Genomic DNA, 20,219 nt, shown 5'->3' on the forward strand with positions numbered 1-20,219 from the left:
ATACCATCTGGTTGAAAAGCCTCTGTTCTATGGTAACACTTTTCTCATTCAAGGCAGCTAAACTATGTTGTAGTTTTCAGCTCCTAGAGAGTCTTCCCAAAATGTGCTCCCTCACCATCTCTTCCTGTTATTTTTAAAGCTTTAAGTGATCTTTACACCCCAGTAAGGCTCAAACTCATAACGCCAAGATCAAGAGTTGCCTGTTTCTCCTACTGAGCCAGCCAGGAGCCCCCATCTCCCAATTTATTTTTATTTTATTTTATTTATTTTATTATTTTATTTTATATTTTCACATCTCTTCCAATTTAGAAGTACACAGAAGGCTTCCTGTTTAGGACCTGCATCTGTCTAATACCTCTTCCTATGTTTAAGTGGTCAAGTGTTTGAGCTCCTGTCAGACTTCCTGAGTTCAAATGCCAGCTCTTCCATTTACTGGTTGTGTGACCTTGGGCAAATTTACTCAACCCATTTCAGTTTCCTCCTTTGCAAAATGAAAATAATACCAACTTAATGCAGTGCTTGTGAGAATAAGGTTGTATAGGTAAAATACTTGAGCTCAGTCCCTGGCATACTTGAACACTCAGGATTTGCTCTTATCTCCTGTATGAGCTAACTACAATTAACTGACGATTGTAATAGCATTGTTTTCCTATTTCTCAGCTTCATTGTTCTATTTCATTTGAAACGGAAGGATGAAAGATAAATGCTTGGCATCATCTAGAATTGGGTTTTGGCCTTCAAGGTAACCTGAGGTTTAGCTAGGTTATTAGCTTTGGAAGCTGGCCTGTAAATTACTGCTCTAATTTATATTTTTCATTAAAAGCTCAGCTTGCCTCTTCTATAGCGGTCTTCTCTGGCCTTGAAACCCTAGTGTTTAGCCATAAAACAAGGTTTTAAAATTAAAAGGCCATAATTCTCTCAACCCACAATGTGTGGATTAATGGAATTAAGGAGAAGGTGCACAGAAAATTATTTTTATTTTTAACAAAAGCAAAGACCTGGTCCTATTTCTTACTTTTGAAACATAAATCAGGGGGATGCTGAGATGAAGTGTAGTGCATTTCTTTATGTATATAGAACTTGACAAAAAAAAAAATTGGTTTGAGTATCAGGAAATCTAGGTCCCAGGCTTTTCACTGCCAAGATGCTATGACCTCTAATTAACCCTCCACACGTTCGATTTGTGTTTTGCAGGGTTGAACATGAGATAAATAAGCGCCTAGTATCCTGCTTGACAGCCAGAGCCGCCCCCCAAATCATAGGTGTTAAGTGGTAGCTCTCTGAAAATGTATCCCATTAGGGTAATGAAAATGGATTGGTTTGACAGTGACCAGGGGCAACCACATCTCCGTACCTACCGTGGAAAGAAGGGCGTGGAAACAGAGTCGCCTGCAGCTTAGACTACGACTCCCGCCACTCCTTGCGGCGATTCTGGTTCGCCTTTACCCAGAATCTCTCCCTCCGTAACCTTGCGTCTTCCCGCGGAAGCCCCGGATGTAGAGTCCCCCCGCCCCGCCCGTTCCCAGCTCGGTGGGCGTGGCCTCAAGGTAGCTCGGAGACCTGGGGCTCTCTTATTGGTTGTGGTCTTTCCGGCTGGACCGGACGCGAAGGAGGGGGCGTTGGCCAAGGCGCGCGGCGCTCTAGCGACAACCAATCAGAAGCCTGGCCGGCCTTTGGCGGGAGGCGGCAAAGCTGCGTCTCTGCAGATTTGGCGCGAGCGCGACTGGGCCATTTCTGCTGCTGGTGTGTAGTTCATTCGGAAGCTTGACCTGAAGAATCCTTGAAACCGTGTGCGAGAGACGTGAGGAAGAGCCGGCACTGAGGTGACTCAGCCTTGTCAGGTGGAGAGGAGAGGATTCCTCGGGGAGGCCTAGGGTCTGGGAGGCAGCGGAATTGGGAGAGGGGCTATGGCGAGGGCCGCTGCCTTCCTTGAGGCCCGAGGTGAAATGAGGGGAAAAGAGCTCAGGTCGCGGGAGGTTGGAGATCTGATGTCGGGTGAGGGAAGGGAGTCGGCTGGCAGTCGTGCGTGGAGTAAAGGGGCTGACTGTTGTAGGAGGGAGACGTCCCAGGGTGGGATTGCTAGGGTGTGGAGTGGGGACCGAGTGCCGGGCGGAGGGAGGACTGCAAATGTGGCAGGGTGCTGGACTAAGCTGGTGATAACGCCACACCCCGTGAGGGAGGGAATTCAAAGTACTGCACATATCTGTTAAGATCAACTTCTTATTGCATCACTCAAGTGGTGAAGAACTTGGGCTCTGGAGCCAGAATGCCTGGTTTGCTATGGCTTTGGGCCTCTGTGCCTCTGAGTTTTCTCATCTGTAAAATAAGGATAATAAGAGTGCTTAGTGAGTGCCTAAGGGGCCCTGGGCTGGCTCAGTCGGTAGAGCATGGGACTCAGGATCTCAGGGTCCCCAGTTCCAGCCCCACATTGGGTGTAGAGATTCCTTTTTTAAAAAAAGAATAAAACTAAAATGCTTATAACAACACCTAGTAGGTGTTACACCTAGTAGGTAGACAGCAAGTGTTATTATTGCTCAGATTTGGCTGTGAAGCAGAACTAAATGCTAAAATCTTGTTATAATTTATTGGAATGTTGCTCATCGATATAAATTCCATGTTAGCTATTTTCCTTGACTTTTACATATTGACTGGCTGTCCCATTATCTTTTTTTGTACCCAGCTGTGTTGCCATCATGCCTCAAACCCGATCCCAGTCACAGGCTACCATCAGATTTCCAAAAAAGAAGCAGTCTCAGACATTGAACAAAGCTAAAAACTCTGATGACACCAAACTAGAACTGACCAATGTCCAGGCCACACGCCGTTCTTGTGTAAAAATTTTGCCTCTCAGCCCCAGAAAACGTTTGGGTAAGCTATCCATCATTTAAGTACAACATTTCGACCTGTAGTTGTTGACCTCTGATGCCTCATTCTTTGAAGCAGCTTCCAAAGTTCAGTTAAGACCACATTGTGCACTTTGGTTATTTTCAGAATGGATGTCGAGTTCATTTACTGAACTTCAGAGTGAAGCCACTGTTTCACAGTTCTGATCTTCAATTCCTTAATTTTGAACTTAGTTCTGTCATTGTTTTAAATGACTTGGCAGTTAGCTATTCTGAAGCTCTCATCTCATTGGTGGTGAAATTAATAGAAGCAGTGATATTCTTGTTTTATTTTTTTTTTATTTTATTTTTCTTGTTTTAGAACACTGGTTGGTAGTCCTTTTTTGTTTCAGATCATTTGTTTTTTGTTTGTTTGTTTGTTTAAGATTTTATTTATTTATTCATGAGAGACACTTTCAGAAGCAGAAGCAGGCTCTATGCAGGGAGCATGATGTGGGACTCGATCCCGGGACTCCAGGATCACACCCCGGGCCAAAGGCAGGCGCTAAACCGCTGAGCCACCCAGGGATCCCCAGATCATTTGTTTTTAAACAAAATAAAGGGTGATGTGGCAGTATCTGGAGACATTTTTGGATGTCACAACTGAGGGAGTGCTACTGGTATAGTGGATAAAGGCCAGGGATCTGCTAAACATTTTACAATGCACAGGACAGCCCTCCGTAAGAATTATTTGGTCCACAATCTCAATGGTGCCAAGATGGGAAACCTTGTTTTAGAACAATTTTCATTCCACTAAACCCCTTTGCTTTCTACCAAATGGTTGTTACGTTCAGTAGTGCCATCTGGTGGCCAATATGTGCTTCTAGCTGAGAGGTTCTGTTTTGGTGGTTTTGACTATAGAAATTTGCCTCTTTCTGGGAAAAGCAGAGATCTTTGCAAGTCCTTTTAGTATCCACTACTATGGATGATCATATTTTGATTTTACTATATTTCAGGTGATGACAATCTGTGCAACACTCCTCATTTACCACCCTGTTCTCCACCAAAGCAAGGCAAGAAAGAGAATGGCCCCCCTTGCTCTGGTTCACCTAAGGGACGCAGATTGGTATTTGACAATCAGCTGACAATTAAGTCTCCTAGCAAAAGAGAACAAGCCAGAGCTCACCAAAACAAAACCCACTCCTCGGTTCGAAAAGATCAAGAGGTCACAACAAATCCTGAACAGAGATGTCCACTGGAGAAAGAACCTGCATGTGTGAGACTGTTCAAACAAGAAGGTTCGTTCTTACATGGCAACTTTTAGCGCAGCCTGGTCAACAAGGCTGGTGACTCCAAACAAAACCCGGTGGATCTTCTCAGTCACCTCTGTTGTCTCTAATTGTCTTTTCACGTCTGACACAGGCACTTGCTACCAGCAAGCAAAGCTGGTCCTCCATACAGCTGTCCCGGATCGGCTGCCTGCCAGGGAAAAGGAGATGAATGTCATCAGGAATTTCCTGAGGGAGCACATCTGTGGGAAAAAAGCCGGAAGTCTTTATCTTTCTGGTGCTCCTGGAACTGGAAAAACTGCCTGCTTAAGCCGAATTCTGCAAGACCTTGAGGTACACGGAGAGTCTGAAATATGATGGTCTTGCTAAAATGACACTTGGTTATTAAGGGTTAAGAAAGGTAGATGTGCTTAGGGGATTTCAGTCTTCCCTCAAATAAGATGTTTTTAGTTTTATTGTCTAAATCTTTCCAAACAAAAGGAGAGCAGATTATTCTTTTATATAATGTTAACTCCTCAACGACATTTTCAGGTCCTATCAAAACTTTTATCTGAGGGCTAAATATCTCTCATGTTTGCATTTTTCTAGAAGGAACTGAAAGACTTTAAAACTATCATGCTGAATTGCATGTCCTTAAGGAATGCCCAGGCTGTATTCCCAGCTATTGCTCAGGAGATTTGTCAGGAAGAAGTATCCAGGCCAGCTGGGAGGGACATGATGAAGAAACTGGAAAACCATATGACTGCAGAGAAGGGCCCCATGATGTAAGTACTGCTCTGCTGCATGTTCTGTGAAAATCTGCGAAGTCTGCTGCCCACAGACTCACAATCTAGTCTCTTGAATTTATCAGTTTGTACAAGAAAAGAACATTTCCTATATTTGCTGTACAAGAGGTGGTTACATATGCTTAAAAGGAAAGAAAGAGGAAAAATACACCTCCTAATTTTAAATTGGAAAAAAAAATGTTCTGAAACTAATTGTTTGAAAAACCTGTATATTACTTTTGTGCGATGGTGGGGGTATCATTGTAACAGGGACTGGAGAAAGGACAGATAATGACCTTCAAACTGGTGTCAGTTGTAGGAATATGAGCTGGAGTCAGCCCAGATCTAACAGATTGGAGAGTTAGAAAGGTGAACATGGATGCTAATTGTTTCTCTCTATACCTAGTGTGTTGGTGTTGGATGAGGTGGATCAGCTGGACAGCAAAGGGCAGGATGTATTGTACACACTGTTTGAATGGCCCTGGCTAAGCAATTCTCGATTGGTGCTGATTGGTTAGTACTCAGTTGCTGTTACAGGATGGGTCTAAAGAATTCTTTTTTTAATCTCTTCGTCTTATCACCTATTTCATCTTAAGCTTTCTGCTTTCTTATCAAGATGAAAAAGTTACTGGGACACCTGGGTGACACAGCAGTTGAGGTCTGCCTTCGGCTCAGGGCGTGATCCTGGAGTCCTGGGATCCTGGAGTCCTGGGATTGAGTCCTACATCAGGCTCTCTGTGTATCTCTCATGAATAAATAAATAAAATCTTTTTAAAAACAAGAAAAAGTTACTATAAAATAATAGTAGTTTTAACCTAAAATCAGTTTTGTTAAATTTGAATAGAAATGAAGTAACACTTCATTTCAGAAAAAGTTGACTTTTGGAGTATCTGGTCCTGCTTATCAGTGAACAGTTCTAAACCTAACTTGAAAAGAACATTCCCACCAAAAAAAAAAAAAAAAAAAAAAAGAAAAGAACATTCTAAAATGACTGTGTCTATCTTACCTAATAAGTATTGGGGTGGGAGTGGGGTGATAAGTGACAGAATGCTGGCTTATAATTGGAAGTTGTGTTCAGCTTTCAAAGGGTTTAGTTTTCCTTTGAGATGATTTGACTGTGATGATTGGTAGTATTTATCTCCTCCTTAGGTATTGCTAACACTCTAGATCTCACGGACAGAATTCTGCCGAGGCTTCAAGCTAGAGAAAAATGTAAGCCGCAGCTATTGAACTTCCCACCTTATACCAAAAATCAGATAGCTACTATCTTGCAGGAGCGGCTTGATCTGGTAAGTGCCCCCCATTGTACCAGATTATGTGTCCCTTGGATCACCTCTGGTGGGGAAACCTAACGGTCCTAAAATATTTTTGCTTAGAGGGGCGCCTGGGTGGCTCAGTCAGTTGAGGATCTGACTCTTGATCTCAGCTCAGATCTCAGTCTTAGGGGTGTGAGTTCAAGCCCCACACTGGGCTCCACAATGGGTGTGGAGCTTACTTAAAATTTTTTATTTTTTGCTTAGATTGCTTTCCTCAGCAGGGAGTTACTGTGGGCCATAGTGAGAACATTTTTTTTTCCCCCAAAGATTTTATTTATCCATTCATGAGAAACACAGAGAGAGGCAGAGATACAGGCAGAGGGAGAAGCTGGCTCCATGCAGGGAGTCGGACGCGGGACTCAATCCCGGGACTCCAGGATCACGCCCTGGGCTGAAGGCAGGCACCAAACCGCCGAACCACCCAGGGATCCCCCAATATTGAGAACATTTTTATATGAATTTCCACTCAAGGCTCCATTTATTGGATGCCTCACTGTTGGAACAAAAATCAGAGAGGCCTTGGTTGCTCAGTCAGTTAAGCATCCCACTATTGATTTCAGCTTGGGGTTTGTTTTTTTTTTTTTTGTTTTTTTTTTTTTTTTTTTTTTTTTTTTTTTTTTTAGGATTTTATTTATTTATTCATGAGAGACACAGAGAGGCAGAGACATAGGCAGAGGGAGAAGCAGGCTCCCTGTGGTGAGCCCAGTGCGGGGACCCCAGGATGAAGACGTGAGCCAAAGACAGATGCTCAACCACTGAGCCACCCAGGCATCCCTCAGCTCAGATCTTGATCTCAGGGTTGTGAGTTCAAGCCCCATGCTGGGCTCTGTATTGGGTTGCACACTCAGTGTAGAGTCTGATTCTCCCTCTGCTCTTCCCCCTGCTCCTCCCCTCTCCCCGCTTTTGTATGGACACTTTTTAAGTTTATTTGCTTTTAGCAATCTCTCTCTCTCTCTCTCTCTCTTTTTTTAAAGATGTTCTTTATTCATGAGAGACACAGAGAGAGGCAGAGGCTTAGTCAGAGGAAGAAGCAGGCTCCCCACAGGGAGCCCAATGTGGGACTCGATTCCAGAACTCTGGGATCACGCCCTGGGCCAAAGGCAGATGCTCAGCCGCTGAGCCACACAGGCCTCCCATTTTTTAGTAATCTCTACGCCCAATGTGAGGCTCAAGCTCATTACCCCAAGATCAAGACTCGCATGCTCTTCCGACTGCCAGCGAGGCACCTCTCAATAGTTTTATAATGGCCTGTAAAAATGGGGCCTTTGAGAAAACTTTCTTTTGAAAATGACCAAATAGATTTTATTTTATTCATTTTGCTAATTTCTGGTTGCTCCCCCCCCCCATTCCTGAGCTTCTACCACATGCCTACAAAATGTATAAATGCATAAATTTTTCTCTCTTGGACCCTAAAGGATGGCCAGTCAAGTTTAGACTTAATGTGAAAATATTTATGTCTGGGACCTAAATTACAGAGAAGGGGAGTCTCATATATAGTTTATGCTGTCATCTTCTATGTCTTGTCCAAAGGTATCTAGAGCTCAGGTTCTGGATAATGCTGCCATTCAGTTCTGTGCCCGAAAAGTCTCTGCTCTTTCAGGAGACGTTCGAAAAGCGCTAGATGTTTGCAGGTGAGTTATGGCACTGTTGGCTGCTTTTATTAAAAAAAGAAATGCTGTTAATTGTCTCATGTAACTCAAGTGAATGTGGCTTAAGAGGCTGCATTCTGCCACTTTTTACACTCAGAAAGGAGGACTTGTTTCTCAGTGGGGAGCTCTGCATTTCCACCGTGTTAATGTCTGAAACATTATCAGTCCATTACCTACAGAGGGAGAAACAAATGAGATGTTGCTGGCACTCCCTGTGGTGATTATAGATTGGTTAATTACATTTGTATTAAAAAAGACTCCAGTTTACTTTTCCATTAGCTGGTCTCAAGCAGGTTTATTTATGGACCTGAACCATCTTTGCCTTTAGACTTTTTTCCCTTCCTTTGCTTTTGTGAGCACCCCTTCCTCCAGTTGGTGGTCCCCCACACTTGTACTCCAGACCTCTCTCCCTTCCCATCCTCTGCCTCTCCTGCTGGGGAAAGCCTCTGTGCTGACTGATGAAATTTCTTCCTTCCCAGTAGGGACACTGGGTCCATTAAAATGATACTTGCTGTGCAGGCCCGCTGGTCTAACCTCCCCCTACTGCCTGCCATGCAAAAGATCCAGGTCTGGCTTATGGCTTCCTGTGGGCACAGTGCTTTGGAGACAGCAGTGGGAGAGTAAGCTCTTCCTATTGCTAGATGGCATGATCCTGGATTTCAAAGTTTCCCCTAGTCAGCAAACTACTTGAGTAAAGACTGCAGCTATGAGCAATAGTCATGTAGGCTGGTGTGGTTTAGCCTACACATATATGTATATAGAACTGAGGACTCCTTTTTAGGTCCAGTGTGTATGGGTGGTACTGGCTCTCTGTAGGCAGTCACCCACCCACATATCCTCTCTCCTATCCATGACATTTTTTCCTCTTTCAAAATGTTATTATTGGCTTAATGTATGATGACCTACTTGGCATCTATAAGAGGAAACTATATAGTGTTGAAAGTTTCTCGGATTCCCTAGTCCATGAATTATTTCAAGGCAACTAAGTCCCCTTTAGCTGAGACATAACCAAGTTTTGTTTGGGGTCTTTAAAATTATAAAACATGTGTCTGTTTTTGAGCTTGGTGGTTTGGTGTGGTGTTTGGTTTGGCTCAGCCTAAATTAATTTCAGAAATTTTTTGTATAGGAGAGCTATTGAAATTGTAGAGTCGGATGTCAAAAGCCAGACTGTCCTCAAACCGCTGTCTGAATGTAAGTAGTTTATCTCTTTCCCATCTTCCTTTATAATTGGAAGCTTAACTTTTCTGAGAAAAGAGGTAGAAAGATGAAATGAACATAGTTAAATCCACACTTACCCTTTTCTATTTGTCTGTCTTTTTTGTCAGTTTCATCTACTTTACTTCAATCTGGCCTGTCTGTGCTATAGTCCATGCATTGGTGAAAACGAGTTCCCTAGTATATTACATAAATGGTTAGGTCATGATAAGTTTTCTTTTTTTTTTTAATATTTTATTTATTTATTCATGAGAGACACACACAGAGAGAGGCAGAGACAACAGACAGAGAGAAGCAGGCTCCATGCAGGGAGCCCGATGTGGGACTTGATCCCGGGACCCCAGGATCACGCCCTGGGCCCAAGGCAGTTGCTCAACCACTGAGCCACCCAGGTGTCCCAAGTTTTCTTTCTGAGCTCTGGAAATGAAAATTGTAGGCAGTAAGGCTTGATCAGTTTCCCTCTGGGTTCTTGTATGGCGTTCACTTTAGGTCTTTTTGTTTTGTTTTGTTTTTATTGAAGTTTGATTTGCCAACATATAATATAACACCCAATGCTCATGCCATCAAGTGCCCTCCTCAGTTACCCAAAAATATGGAATGCGGGCAGCCCAGGTGGCTCAGTGGCTTAACGCCACCTTCAGTCTCGGGTGTGGTCCTGGAGACCTGGGATCGAGTCCCATGTCAGGCTCCTTGCATGGAATGGAGCCTGCTTCTCCCTCTGCCTGTGTCTGTGCCTCTCTCTGTGTGTCTCTCATGAATAAATAAATAAAATTTAAAAAAATATGGAATGCTTCACGCATTTGCATGTCATCCTTGCACAGAGGCCATGCTAATCTTCTCTGTATCATTCCAATTTTTAGTATATGTGCTGCCGAAGCTAGCACACTCACTTTAGGTCTTGATATAGGTGAGAGGAAAGTAAGTCAGTCAGACAGTGAAAGAATCCAGTTCAACATGTGATATCTCAAGCCTTTAGACAAGTCTAGGAAGGTGGAGGTACAAAGATGATATTGCTACAGTGGGCAGTTATAAAAATGATAAAATTAATTTTCCTGGGCAGCCCAGGTGACCCAGTGGTTTGGCGATGGCTTTGGCCCGGGGCGTGATCCTGGAGACCTGGGATCCAGTCCCACGTCGGGCTCCCTGCATGGAGCCTGCTTCTGCCTCTGCCTGTGTCTCTGTCTCTCTCTCTCTCTGTCTGTCATGAATAAATAAATAAATTCTTTTAAAAAAAATAAAATGAAATTAATTTTCCTTTCTGTTAGCATGTTCTTTTAGTCATGGCAGAAGTAAAATGGCCATGAACTACATATCTTGTTGGTATTTAATATTCAGTGTTAATCTTTAGAAACAGGACAGTCTGATTTGATTGTTTCTTTCCTCTTTCACTCCTGCACTGGTTGAGAGTTATCAAAAATTGTTTCTAACATTATAGTTCCACAGAAAACATCTTTCCTTCTTTCTATTCTTTTCTTTTTTATTTCCTTTTCTTTCTTCTTTTCTTTCTCATCAATTTGTTGAAAAATAATTAATAAAAATATTTCAGTGCTTAGGCTGATGGCAGGTGATACAGATATAGATGAGATACTGCTTTCTCTTTAACTTTTCAAATTATTCCTTTGTCCCCTACCAATGACATTTAGGCTTGTCAGTACCCTTGTGAGCACCACTGGCACACACGTAGCTAAAGGAGGTTGTAAGTTTCTGGCATAAATTATTAGACTAACCTAATACCTGTCTTTGACCTCTGGTATGTGTGATTAGCTTTTGATGGTTCTAGAAAGCTATACGGAGGCTTACTTCAACTAAATATAAAAAGGCTCTTTTTTTTTTTTTTTCTTTCTTTCTTTCTTTCTTTCTTTCTTTCTTTCTTTCTTTCTTTCTTTCTTTCTTTCTTTCTTTCTTTCTTCTTTCTTCTTCTTTCTTTCTTTCTTTCTTTCTTTCTTTCTTTCTTTCTTTCTTTCTTTTCTTTCTTTCTTTCTTTCTTGAGTGGGAGCCTACAAGTGGGGAGGGGCAGAGGGAGAGAGAATTTTAAGCAGGCTCCATGCTGGGGGGGGGGCTCAATCTCATGATCCTGAGATCATGACCTGAGCCAAAATCAAGAGTCTATGCTTAACCAAATGAGCCACTCAGGCACCCCAAGACTGGCACTTTCTAATAAAAAGTGCTTACTGGGCTTCTTTGACGTGTAGGTGGGTTCCCTAGCTTTGAAAGTATTCAAACAGGGCAGCCTGGTGTCTCAGTGGTCTAGCACCACCTTCAGCCCAGGGCCTGATCCTGGAGACCCAGGGAGTCCCACGTCAGGCTCCCTGCATGGAGCCTACTTCTCTCTGCCTCTCTCTCTCTCTTTCTGTCTCTCATGAATAAATTAATAAAATCTTAAAAAAATATTCAAACAAAAACTGGATAGATGGCCACTAGTTGAAATTGTTGGGGTAGGGAGCAAGAAGAGACCTCTAAATTCCTTTCAGCTTTTAAGATTCTGCTACTTAATCAGTGATCTCTAGTTTTTCCACTACCGTTAGCATCCTGGTTATGGTAATGAAATAGAAGTAAATTTCTTTGGGGCAACTGCACATGGTCTGAGGAAGTAATTTAGGCAAAGGTTGTTACAGCAAATCCCTCCTCTGTCTTGCAATTCATGCATCTCCAAACAATGAGGCCATAGTACTAGGCATCTTGTTGGCAGCTCCCCAACCTCCGGCCTCTCAGATGGTGCTATCTGCTAAGATATCCAATGACATTTTCTCAAGTGTTGCTCTATTGTAGATCGTCTTAGGCAAGTGAACCAAACCTCAAAGGTCATTTGGGGAAGCTATCTAGAGGACTTATGTAGGATTCACTTTATTGTCCACATTTAGCCACTCATTTGAAAGTATTAGGTAATTCTTACAACTTTTTTACCTTTCTTAATTACTAGGCACAATCCTCTTTACTTCAAGGTTCTCTTCTTTTTCATCTTCAAGATACTGAGAATTTCTGAGGCAGAATACAGTAGTTCTCTGTCTAGTCCTTATTCTTTCATGAGGTGGATTTTGTCTCTCTGACATTAAATGGCATTCTATAGGACAAAACAGCCCATCATTCTGTGCAGAAAAAGGATAACCCTGTTTTCCAAGCCATCATCTTTCTGAAGATAGCACTTTCATCCTTTGACTTAGAGTTATAGAATTGGAACCTTTGCTTTGCTACCTCATGACAGCACTTGAATTTCCTCCAACTAAAATTTAGTATCATCTGTCTCAATATGTATGATATTTTAAAAATCTAATGAAGCTTGATTTATTTACTTTTTAGGCACATCACCCTCTGAGTCACTGGTTCCCAAGCGGGTTGGTCTTATTCACATTTCCCAAGTCATCTCAGAAGTTGATGGTAACAGAATGACTTTGAGCAAAGAAGGAGCACAAGATTCCTTCCCTCTTCAGCAGAAGATCTTGGTCTGCTCTTTGCTCCTCTTGATCCGGCAGCTGAAAATCAAAGAGGTCACTCTGGGGAAGGTGAGTGGAGAATCTCAGCAGATGGAACTGGAGTGGATGAGAATGCTTTGCAGAGCAAATATTGTCCAAATGGCCTATTATGCTTTAGCTGATAGGAATTAAGAATGGGTTTTTAACAGTAAGAACAAATACTGGTCCCATATAAAAGGCAACTGACTTTATTTCCCTTGGGTTGTGGTTAAGAATTTTCCATTCATCTCCTCCCCTTCATTTCTCCCTCTCCCTATAAAGTATATACAGCTCCTGCTCCTGCTTTCCAGTAGAGGTTTTGGCAATATCTACAAAAAGCCTGTTCAAGGATCTTTTTTTTTTTTTTAAGATTTTATTTATTTATCGATGAGAGACATAGAGAGAGAGGCAGAGACATTGGTAGAGGGAGAAGCAAGCTCCCTGTAGGGAGCCCAATGTGGGACATGGTCCCAGGACCCCAGGATCACATCCTGAGCCCAAGGAAGATGTTCAACCACTGAGCCACTCAGGCACCCCCTGTTCAAGGATTTTATTGAAAAGAAGGGGATGCTTGGGTGGCTCAGCGGTTGAGCGTCTGCCTTCAGGTCAGGGTGTGATCCTGATCTGGGGATCAAGTCCCACATTGGGCTCACTACAAGGAGCCTGCTTCTCCCTCTACCTGTCTCTCTGCCTCTCTCTCTCTTTCTCTCTCTCTCTCAGTCTCTCATGAATAAATAAGTAAAATCTTTTAAAAATTTTTAAAAAGAGGGAAAATTGGGGTTTTTGGATAACTTATAAATGCAAATTCACACCTTTTTTTTTTTTTAAGATTTTATTTATTTATTCATAGAGACACAGAGAGAGAGAAAGGCAGAGACACAGGCCGAGGGAGAAGCAGGCTCCATGCAGAGAGCCCGACATGGGACTCCATCCAGGGTCTCCAGGATCATGCCCCGGGCTGCAGGCAGCGCTAAACCACTGCGCCACCAGGGCTGCCCGCAAATTCACACTTTTAAACAAAATTATAAGGTTACAAGAGGTAGAACTTTTCAACAATGTTTGTTCTCCCTTCTTCCTTCCAGTTATACGAAGCCTATAGTAACGTCTGTCGCAAACAGCAGGTGGCAGCTGTGGACCAGTCCGAGTGTTTGTCACTTTCAGGACTCTTGGAGGCCAGGGGCATTTTAGGATTAAAGAAAAACAAGGAAACCCGCTTCACAAAGGTACAACTAACTGCTTCTTCTCCTTTTTTTTTTTTTTTTTTTTTTAAGATTTTATTTATTTATCCATGAGAGACACAGAGAGATGCAGAGAAAAAGGCAGAGACACAAGCAGGAGAAGCAGGCCCCATGCAGGGAGTCTTCATGGGACATGGGACTCGATTCTGGGTCTCCAGGATCACCACCCCGGCCGACGGCAGGCACTAAACTGCTGAGCCACCTGGGCTGCCCCTAACCGCTTCTTTGTGATAATGCTTTTAATTGTCCTGTTTTGGAGCTTATCTTTTTTTGCTAAAGTAAAGATTTAAATATGACCACAGTTAGGTAAACTTTTTTTTTTTTTTTTTTTTTGGTAGGTAGCGTTGAAGATCTGGGAGGATGGGACTTGGTATGAATGAGGTATTTTCTGCAGACCATTGACAAAGCAGTGTTTAACTTGCCTGCCTCTTGGGACAAAAGTTCAACGTGATAGAAGTTTATGTAATAAAAACTTGGCTTTTGTGAGTTCTCCACCATGAAAAGTCCTTTTCTCTTCCTCCAGGTGTCTTTGAAGATTGAAGAGAAGGAAGTAGAGCATGCCCTAAAAGACAAAGCTTTAATTGGAAATATCTTAGCTACTGGATTGCCTTAAATTCTTTTTTTATACTAATATGCTACCTGAAAGTATCCAGCTGGCATTTAAAGAGCTCTGGAGTCTTCATTTTAGTACTTTATGCATTCAAGTCTGCAGGTCTGAAAACAAATATGACTTTTTTTTTTTTTTAAGATTTTATTTCATTTTAAGTAATCTGTACACCCAACATGGGGCTCTAACGAAAGTGGCATGCTCTTCTGACTGAGCCTGCCAGGTGCCCCGAAATACTAGCTTTTTAAATGTGAAACTGATAATTTTAATCTATTGATTCATGAATATTAGCACAGAACAATGATTTTGGGCCTTATTTTAATGCATTAAAAATTACCAAGTAGATTCTTTTTAATTATATTCACTACCTCCCCCTCCTGTATGTCTCTAATCAATATGCTTGTGTTACAGTATATAGTCAGGATTTATGCTGTGGAATGTTGCCTGTACTTACCTCTTAGTTTCTTCAAACATTGGTGTATTTTAAAGAACTTTGGGGCTAGAGTAAAAGGAATGAAAAAGGATGTTCCAGGAAAATAAGCAAGTCTACATGGAGATCTGGAGGACACTTTGCTCAAAGACTTTTTTTCTTTTTGGAGTATACTGTGTTCACGTTGCACATCCACATTGTGATGTTTTAAAGACTCATTGAGTTTCTTGGACACTGCCAAGGTTGTGGGGGTGGTAAAAGGAATGTAACTATGGACTGTGAATATATTTATTTCCAAGTTGCATTCTTTGTCTTTTTAAGCATTCACATTTCAAGAGACCTCAGACTTTTCAGCAGACAATGTAAAAATTTCTCCCCAAACTGTTGCATAGTCTTAGCTGCCCTCAGATGAAGCCACTTGTTTCCAGAGTCCTTTATTTGGGTTTGGATTTTCATCTAAACCTCAGAATTTTCCAGTCTTATTAGATAAATTAATCCATATGGCCACTCAAATCTTCCCTTTCCTGGGTTTGATTTCCAAAGGCATTCGATGGTAACTTGTGAGGGGGACACCAGAGGGCACTATTATAACACACTGGCTGCCTTAAAAGTGCAGGCATGAGGCTGGGGTAGTTTAGAGGGGAGGGGGGGAAAACCTAAGTTTGCTCTTTTGAGGAGATGGCTATACTTTCATAACTCAAGCAGATGCCTGGAATGCCAGCCATGTGTGATAGGAATGGTCTGAGAGCCCGTGACCAAGTCTATGCTTCTCCCAGCTCTTTTGCTTCTGACATGACTTGAATTTAGGAACTTGATATTGTACAAATGATCTGTTGGCCACTGTTTCATTCATGCTGCCCACTGTATCCTTGCAATGTGATCTGGGCTACAGCAGATGGTATGGGATAGAAGAAGGACACACAGCCCTCTGAAATGAACACCAGCCAGCCGCGGGTGTGGCAGAGCAGGGTCTGCAGACTAGTCTGAGTGTCCTTCTCGCCCTCTCACCTTTCCTAGAGCACTCACTCCCTCTGAGGGTCACTTGTGAGTGGAAAATGGTTTCATACCTAGAAGCCCGAGAGCGTCTGGGGCTACAAGGGTTAACAAGCATAATTGCAAAGATTGTCCGAAGGCTGATGGAAAGCAGAGCCTGAATGGGATTGAGAACAGATGCGAGGCTTGATTTAAATTACATTTTATTGGATGCTGCAGCCTTAAGAGACGTGACTGCTTTACAGTTTGTTTCCACACTGTGGGCAGCTGCTGTCTGTTCTGTGTCCACAGTAGGATCCTGCCCAGAAAGGAGCGGCCTCCCCACCTCGTTGTGTTTGAGGCTTGGCGCCTTCCTCTTAACTGTAGGGCTTGAGTCAGGAACATGGCTTGACTCGCAGTGGGGCTGCTATGTATCCTCCATGGCTCAGAGCCAAGATCGTATTTGCAGATTCAAAGGGGCCAAATTTCTTTCCCCTCTACCTCTTCTCTCTCCCTTTCCCCTGGTATTTGGAAATAGGGTTTTCTCTGTACTGGGTTGTTAGTTTCCTTTCTTTCAGTTCTCCCCCCACTGTCAATTTCTAGGTCATTGCTGCTCTTAAGACTTCAGCAATTGGAACAGGGTTGGTTCTGTCAATGATGCGTGAAGCAGACTTAGAGTCCCTGCTTGGCTTCCGCTGCCCTTGTGGGAGCAAAAGCTGATGTATGTTTGTCAGTGAAGTCTTAAGTGTAATTCAGACAGCCGGGGAGCAGACTGAGAAGAGGAAGAAAGTCCTTTTCTTGCTGGCTTTTCTCACTGGAGCTGAGAGCTATGGGAAGGTAGTGGGATTTTTAGAGGGATGGGCTGGGCTTGTGGTTACTAGTTTCTGCCAGGATCGTTCCCTGTTTCACATGGAGTAGAGGCAAAGATGCTGACCCACATTCTTCCTCTTGAAGGTGGTGGGGTGTGTGTCTACATCCCGATTTATTTTTCTTCAAAGAAGCAGATATAGTTCCATAGAGTGTTAGTGGGTATTGCCATGGAAAGAACATAGACACAATAAAATTGGTGTGAGTTTCAACCCCAGAGCTGCCACTGACCTTTCTGGCTCAGCAAAGACTTGCCTGTGGTGAGATAACTGGCAAGAATGTGTGAGGTCCAAGCTACCCAGAGATCAAAAATGTTGACGGAGCTCTATTTGCTGCCCACCCCCCAACCCCATCCATTGCTCCCTGCCATCATTAAGTGCCCTTTTAAGATCTACTAATGAGACCTGGGAGGGAGGATGGAGATACATCTTGGGGATTCTCAAAAATATCCATTGAGAGGTGTTGCCTTGACTACTGAGGGAGACCAAAAGAAAGAGCCAAGTTTGAAATGTTACATTTGTGTCTGTCCCCAGCACATAGTACAATGTCCGGGACCTGGTAGGTATTCAGTAAACAGTTGTCGAATGAACAGACAAATGAACCAAGGAAGACGCTGCCTTCCGGAGGTAAACATTGCCCGTGTTTCTTCATGGAGGTGGAGTAGGCGCCTGTAAAAGAAGGGTGCTCCATCTTAACAAGATGTGTCTTGACACATTGTGGAGCGTTTATTGGCCTCTATTGGCCTCGCAGATGCGTACCAATCTCTCCCTCTGATGTAGTGGCATTTTGCTTGAGGCAACTTCCATGTTGCTCCCAGGAAGCCTCGGGTTTGGAGAGAGAGAGCACGCCCTACCTATGGGCTGGGAAGATAAGATGGGTGCCTGCCTGGATGTTCCTAGTGTCCCTAGGGATGGGCCAGAAGCTGTGTCTCTAGCTGGCAAGGGATCAGGGAGGAACATACCTCTGGTGTCCCACTTTCAACTCTTGAGGAAAGTTAAGATCTCGGGTTCCAACTGAAGATGTAGGGTGCCCTCTGACACGGAGTCTTGTAAGTGGCAAACAGTGTAGGTCTCCCATTTCTCGGAAGTGCATTCTGCCCCCGCCCCCGTGGTGGGGGGGAGGAGGTGTGCCCTCTGGCCTCCCGTGATTTTCAACCCCAGCCCCAAGGCACTGGCAGTAGAAGCTAATTGGGTGCAAGGGGCCTGGGCAGAGGCTGTCTGAAGACTGGCGAAAGGAGAGAGCCAGCTCCTTTTTTAAAAAGCTCTAATTGAGTTCTGAATCAGCCTCCCTCTCTTTGATCCCTCCTCTGTTTCCCACACTGCCTGAAAGAGCTAGATCAGCACTTTATAACAAGGGTGCGTCTGCTCCCCACACCGCCCCCTCCCCGCCGCTCTCTGCCGCCGAGCCATCCACTGCTTGTCTCCTTCGCTTAAGATAATGAAGATGCTGAGAGATAAAATGTGTATTTAATAAAGGTGGGGGTAGGGAGGCGGGAAGGGGCAGCCAGGGCCTTCCCTAGTTTGGGGCCTAGCCAAGACTCAAGCTGAAAGCAAAGCTGGAGTAAGACTTGGCCCCAGGGTGTGGGGGTTTCTGGGCCTCTATCCAGCTGACTTCACTGCCTGCTGTTTGCCCTAAATTCCCCCACCTCCACCCTCTCACCCCCACACTCTTTGCTTTCCTCTTTCTTTGCTCCCGGTGGGGACAGGGAATCTTGCTTCCAACTTTATTTTCAGCTGGTAACTTGGCCTCTGGTGTGGTGTGGCCCCCCTCCCCCCAGTCAGCTGCAAGGTCGGGCTAGGGCAGCCCCCTCTAGCCTAGGCCCGGAGAAGCCAGCCGTGGGTTCACGGTGGGGGGTGAGAAAAAGCTAGAGTTAATGAAGACCAGCTGCTAGTCTGGGTTCTGCCTGCAGTTAGTCGGAGGCCAGCCTTTGGTGGTGGTTGGAGGTACTGGGGTACGTGACCTCCATCCCTGGGCACCAGGATATCCTGTGGCAGCAGAGGCTTCTGCGCCTCTCTGAGCTCGGTTTATCCTTAGTTTGTAAGAGGGTAGTCTGTTTCCCTGATGCCCTACTCCTCCCCTCTCCAAATAACACTCAGCCCTTATTGGGCTTTATAACTGGAGTGGCAGCCCAGCTGAGATCTGAGGATCTCCAAGTTCTTTTGTAAACACTCATTAACTGCCTGGGAAGAACCAAGAGCCCTGGTTAACAGCTGGGAGGGAACTGAGGCACGTTAGGGAGAAAGGCTTGACCTGAGCTCACCCCATGGACTCCACCCTGGGGCCTCCATCCATTCCGTCTAGCTCCCTTGCTCAGTCCTTCCTGTAAGACAGAGAAGGAGGTAGATGCAACATTGCTGCCCTCTCCCCTTCTAGGAAGAGGCCATGCTTTCTCCCTGCCCTCGAATATGTCCCTGACTTCCCCCGGCCCTTCACCCCATGACACTTTGCCTGCTCTGCTGCTGCTGGAGATCTGTGCAACTCTCCTTGCAAAATAGTCTCGCTCCAGCCCTCTGCAGCTCCCATCCACCTTTCCCTGGCCCACCAACCCCAAATCCCAATGCCTCGTTTTGAGCCACTGAGAAGATCACCTATTCTAAATTGGATCCGTAACCTTGAAGTTGATCTAATTGTGCTAAGAGGCCCCTCTGCCCCCTATATTTATCCCCCATGGTACCTGTGATAAATATTCTCTTTCTTTACCGTATTCATTCTGGTAAAGTTTCAGGAGATCCTATTAAGGGCTGGGTAGTGGCATCAGGTGACCTCTCGGTTCTGCATCTCATTCATTCTTCCACTGACAATTGCCATTTCTGGTGAGGGTTGTAACCCAAAGTCCCCCAGCCCCACTTGCTCACGCTCTCACCTGTATGTACATGTCTGCCCACTTTGACACACCCCCGGGTACACACAACTGGCGCTGCCACCGGGGTATGAAACTCTATCAGCTTCCAACTGCCACCCTGTTACTTCCGCGGCACAGGGTGGTGTGGGGATCGCCCCCTCCTCCCCTGGGGGCCTCCTAGGTATTTGGGAATAGTGGGGAGGGGTCCCTGGACGTGCCCTATGAGGGTCATGGGGTGAATGCCTCTATCCCCAAATTCTCAATGGCTCAGTGGCTTAGCAGGAGTGATAAGGAAGGAAATCTTAACCCCCATCTTCAGCATCAAAGCCCAAATCATCTGCTGGGGACAGGCAGGAAGACATGTCTTTTTCCTCTTGTCAAATATTATCCTACCCTTATGCCTGTGCTGTGCATTTGAGACTGAGCACTGTTACGGTCCCCAGCCCATGACTCAGATCGCCGCCTTTCTCCCAGTGAGTTCCTTCAGCCCCATCAGTCAGCTCTGCACCCGCTGACCCAGGCAGGGCTGGGGGAAGAGGGCGGGAGAGACTCCTGTTTGGAGAGTGGGCTTTAGGACCCAACGGGAACCCGAGCCTCTTGCAGCAGCCTAACCCAGAAGCAGGGGGGAATCCTGAATCGAGCTGAGAGGGCTTCCCCGGTTCTCCTGGGAACCCCATCGCCCCCCTGCCAGCACGCACCTGAGCAGGTAGGACCGTGCGCACCCCTTCCCAATTCCCCCTCGGCCGCCTTCCGCCGGGC

At 44.7% G+C, this 20,219-nt stretch overlaps 2 protein-coding genes and 1 non-coding gene across 5 annotated transcripts in view; 2 read left to right on the plus strand and 1 right to left on the minus strand.

Annotated features, from left to right (window-relative positions):
• The first annotated feature begins 1,638 nt into the window (after positions 1 to 1,638).
• Positions 1,639 to 15,083, plus strand: CDC6 (cell division cycle 6). Of its 3 annotated transcripts, none has more exons than XM_077853120.1 (12): positions 1,639 to 1,823; positions 2,681 to 2,868; positions 3,839 to 4,120; positions 4,245 to 4,444; positions 4,700 to 4,875; positions 5,282 to 5,388; positions 6,025 to 6,164; positions 7,722 to 7,822; positions 8,967 to 9,031; positions 12,353 to 12,555; positions 13,587 to 13,727; positions 14,081 to 14,228. In XM_077853120.1, the coding sequence occupies exons 2-12, from the start codon at positions 2,694 to 2,696 to the stop codon at positions 14,120 to 14,122; spliced, it is 1,632 nt and encodes a 543-aa protein (XP_077709246.1). In that variant the 5' UTR covers positions 1,639 to 1,823; positions 2,681 to 2,693; the 3' UTR covers positions 14,123 to 14,228. The 3 variants fall into 3 exon arrangements, with proteins under 3 accessions (XP_077709246.1, XP_077709245.1, XP_077709244.1); XM_077853119.1 differs by lacking the exon at positions 14,081 to 14,228 and adding an exon at positions 14,266 to 15,083 and having other exon boundaries at positions 1,640 to 1,841; XM_077853118.1 differs by lacking the exon at positions 14,081 to 14,228 and adding an exon at positions 14,266 to 15,083 and having other exon boundaries at positions 1,643 to 1,823.
• Positions 9,832 to 9,939, minus strand: LOC144287266 (U6 spliceosomal RNA). The gene has a single exon (XR_013355110.1). It is a non-coding gene; the product is annotated as a U6 spliceosomal RNA (small nuclear RNA).
• A 4,928-nt stretch (positions 15,084 to 20,011) lies between the features above and the next one.
• Positions 20,012 to 20,219, plus strand: part of RARA (retinoic acid receptor alpha) — a 44,426-nt gene continuing 44,218 nt past the window's right edge. Inside the window, exon 1 of the mRNA XM_077853133.1 lies at positions 20,012 to 20,166. The gene's annotated coding sequence lies outside the window, so the exon portion shown is untranslated. The remainder of the gene's footprint in view (positions 20,167 to 20,219) is intronic.

The sequence above is a fragment of the Canis aureus genome, chromosome 16 (assembly GCF_053574225.1).
Source record: "Canis aureus isolate CA01 chromosome 16, VMU_Caureus_v.1.0, whole genome shotgun sequence".
Classification (NCBI taxonomy): Eukaryota; Metazoa; Chordata; class Mammalia; order Carnivora; family Canidae; genus Canis; species Canis aureus.

Coding starts and splice junctions, on each gene's coding strand:
- CDC6 (XM_077853119.1), top strand. CDS start 2,694: ATGCCTCAAACCCGATCCCAGTCACAGGCTACCATCAGATTTCCAAAA. Junction 7,823..8,966: donor AAAGCGCTAGATGTTTGCAG/GTGAGTTATGGC, acceptor TTTTTTGTATAG/GAGAGCTATTGAAATTGTAG. Junction 12,556..13,586: donor AAGAGGTCACTCTGGGGAAG/GTGAGTGGAGAA, acceptor TCTTCCTTCCAG/TTATACGAAGCCTATAGTAA.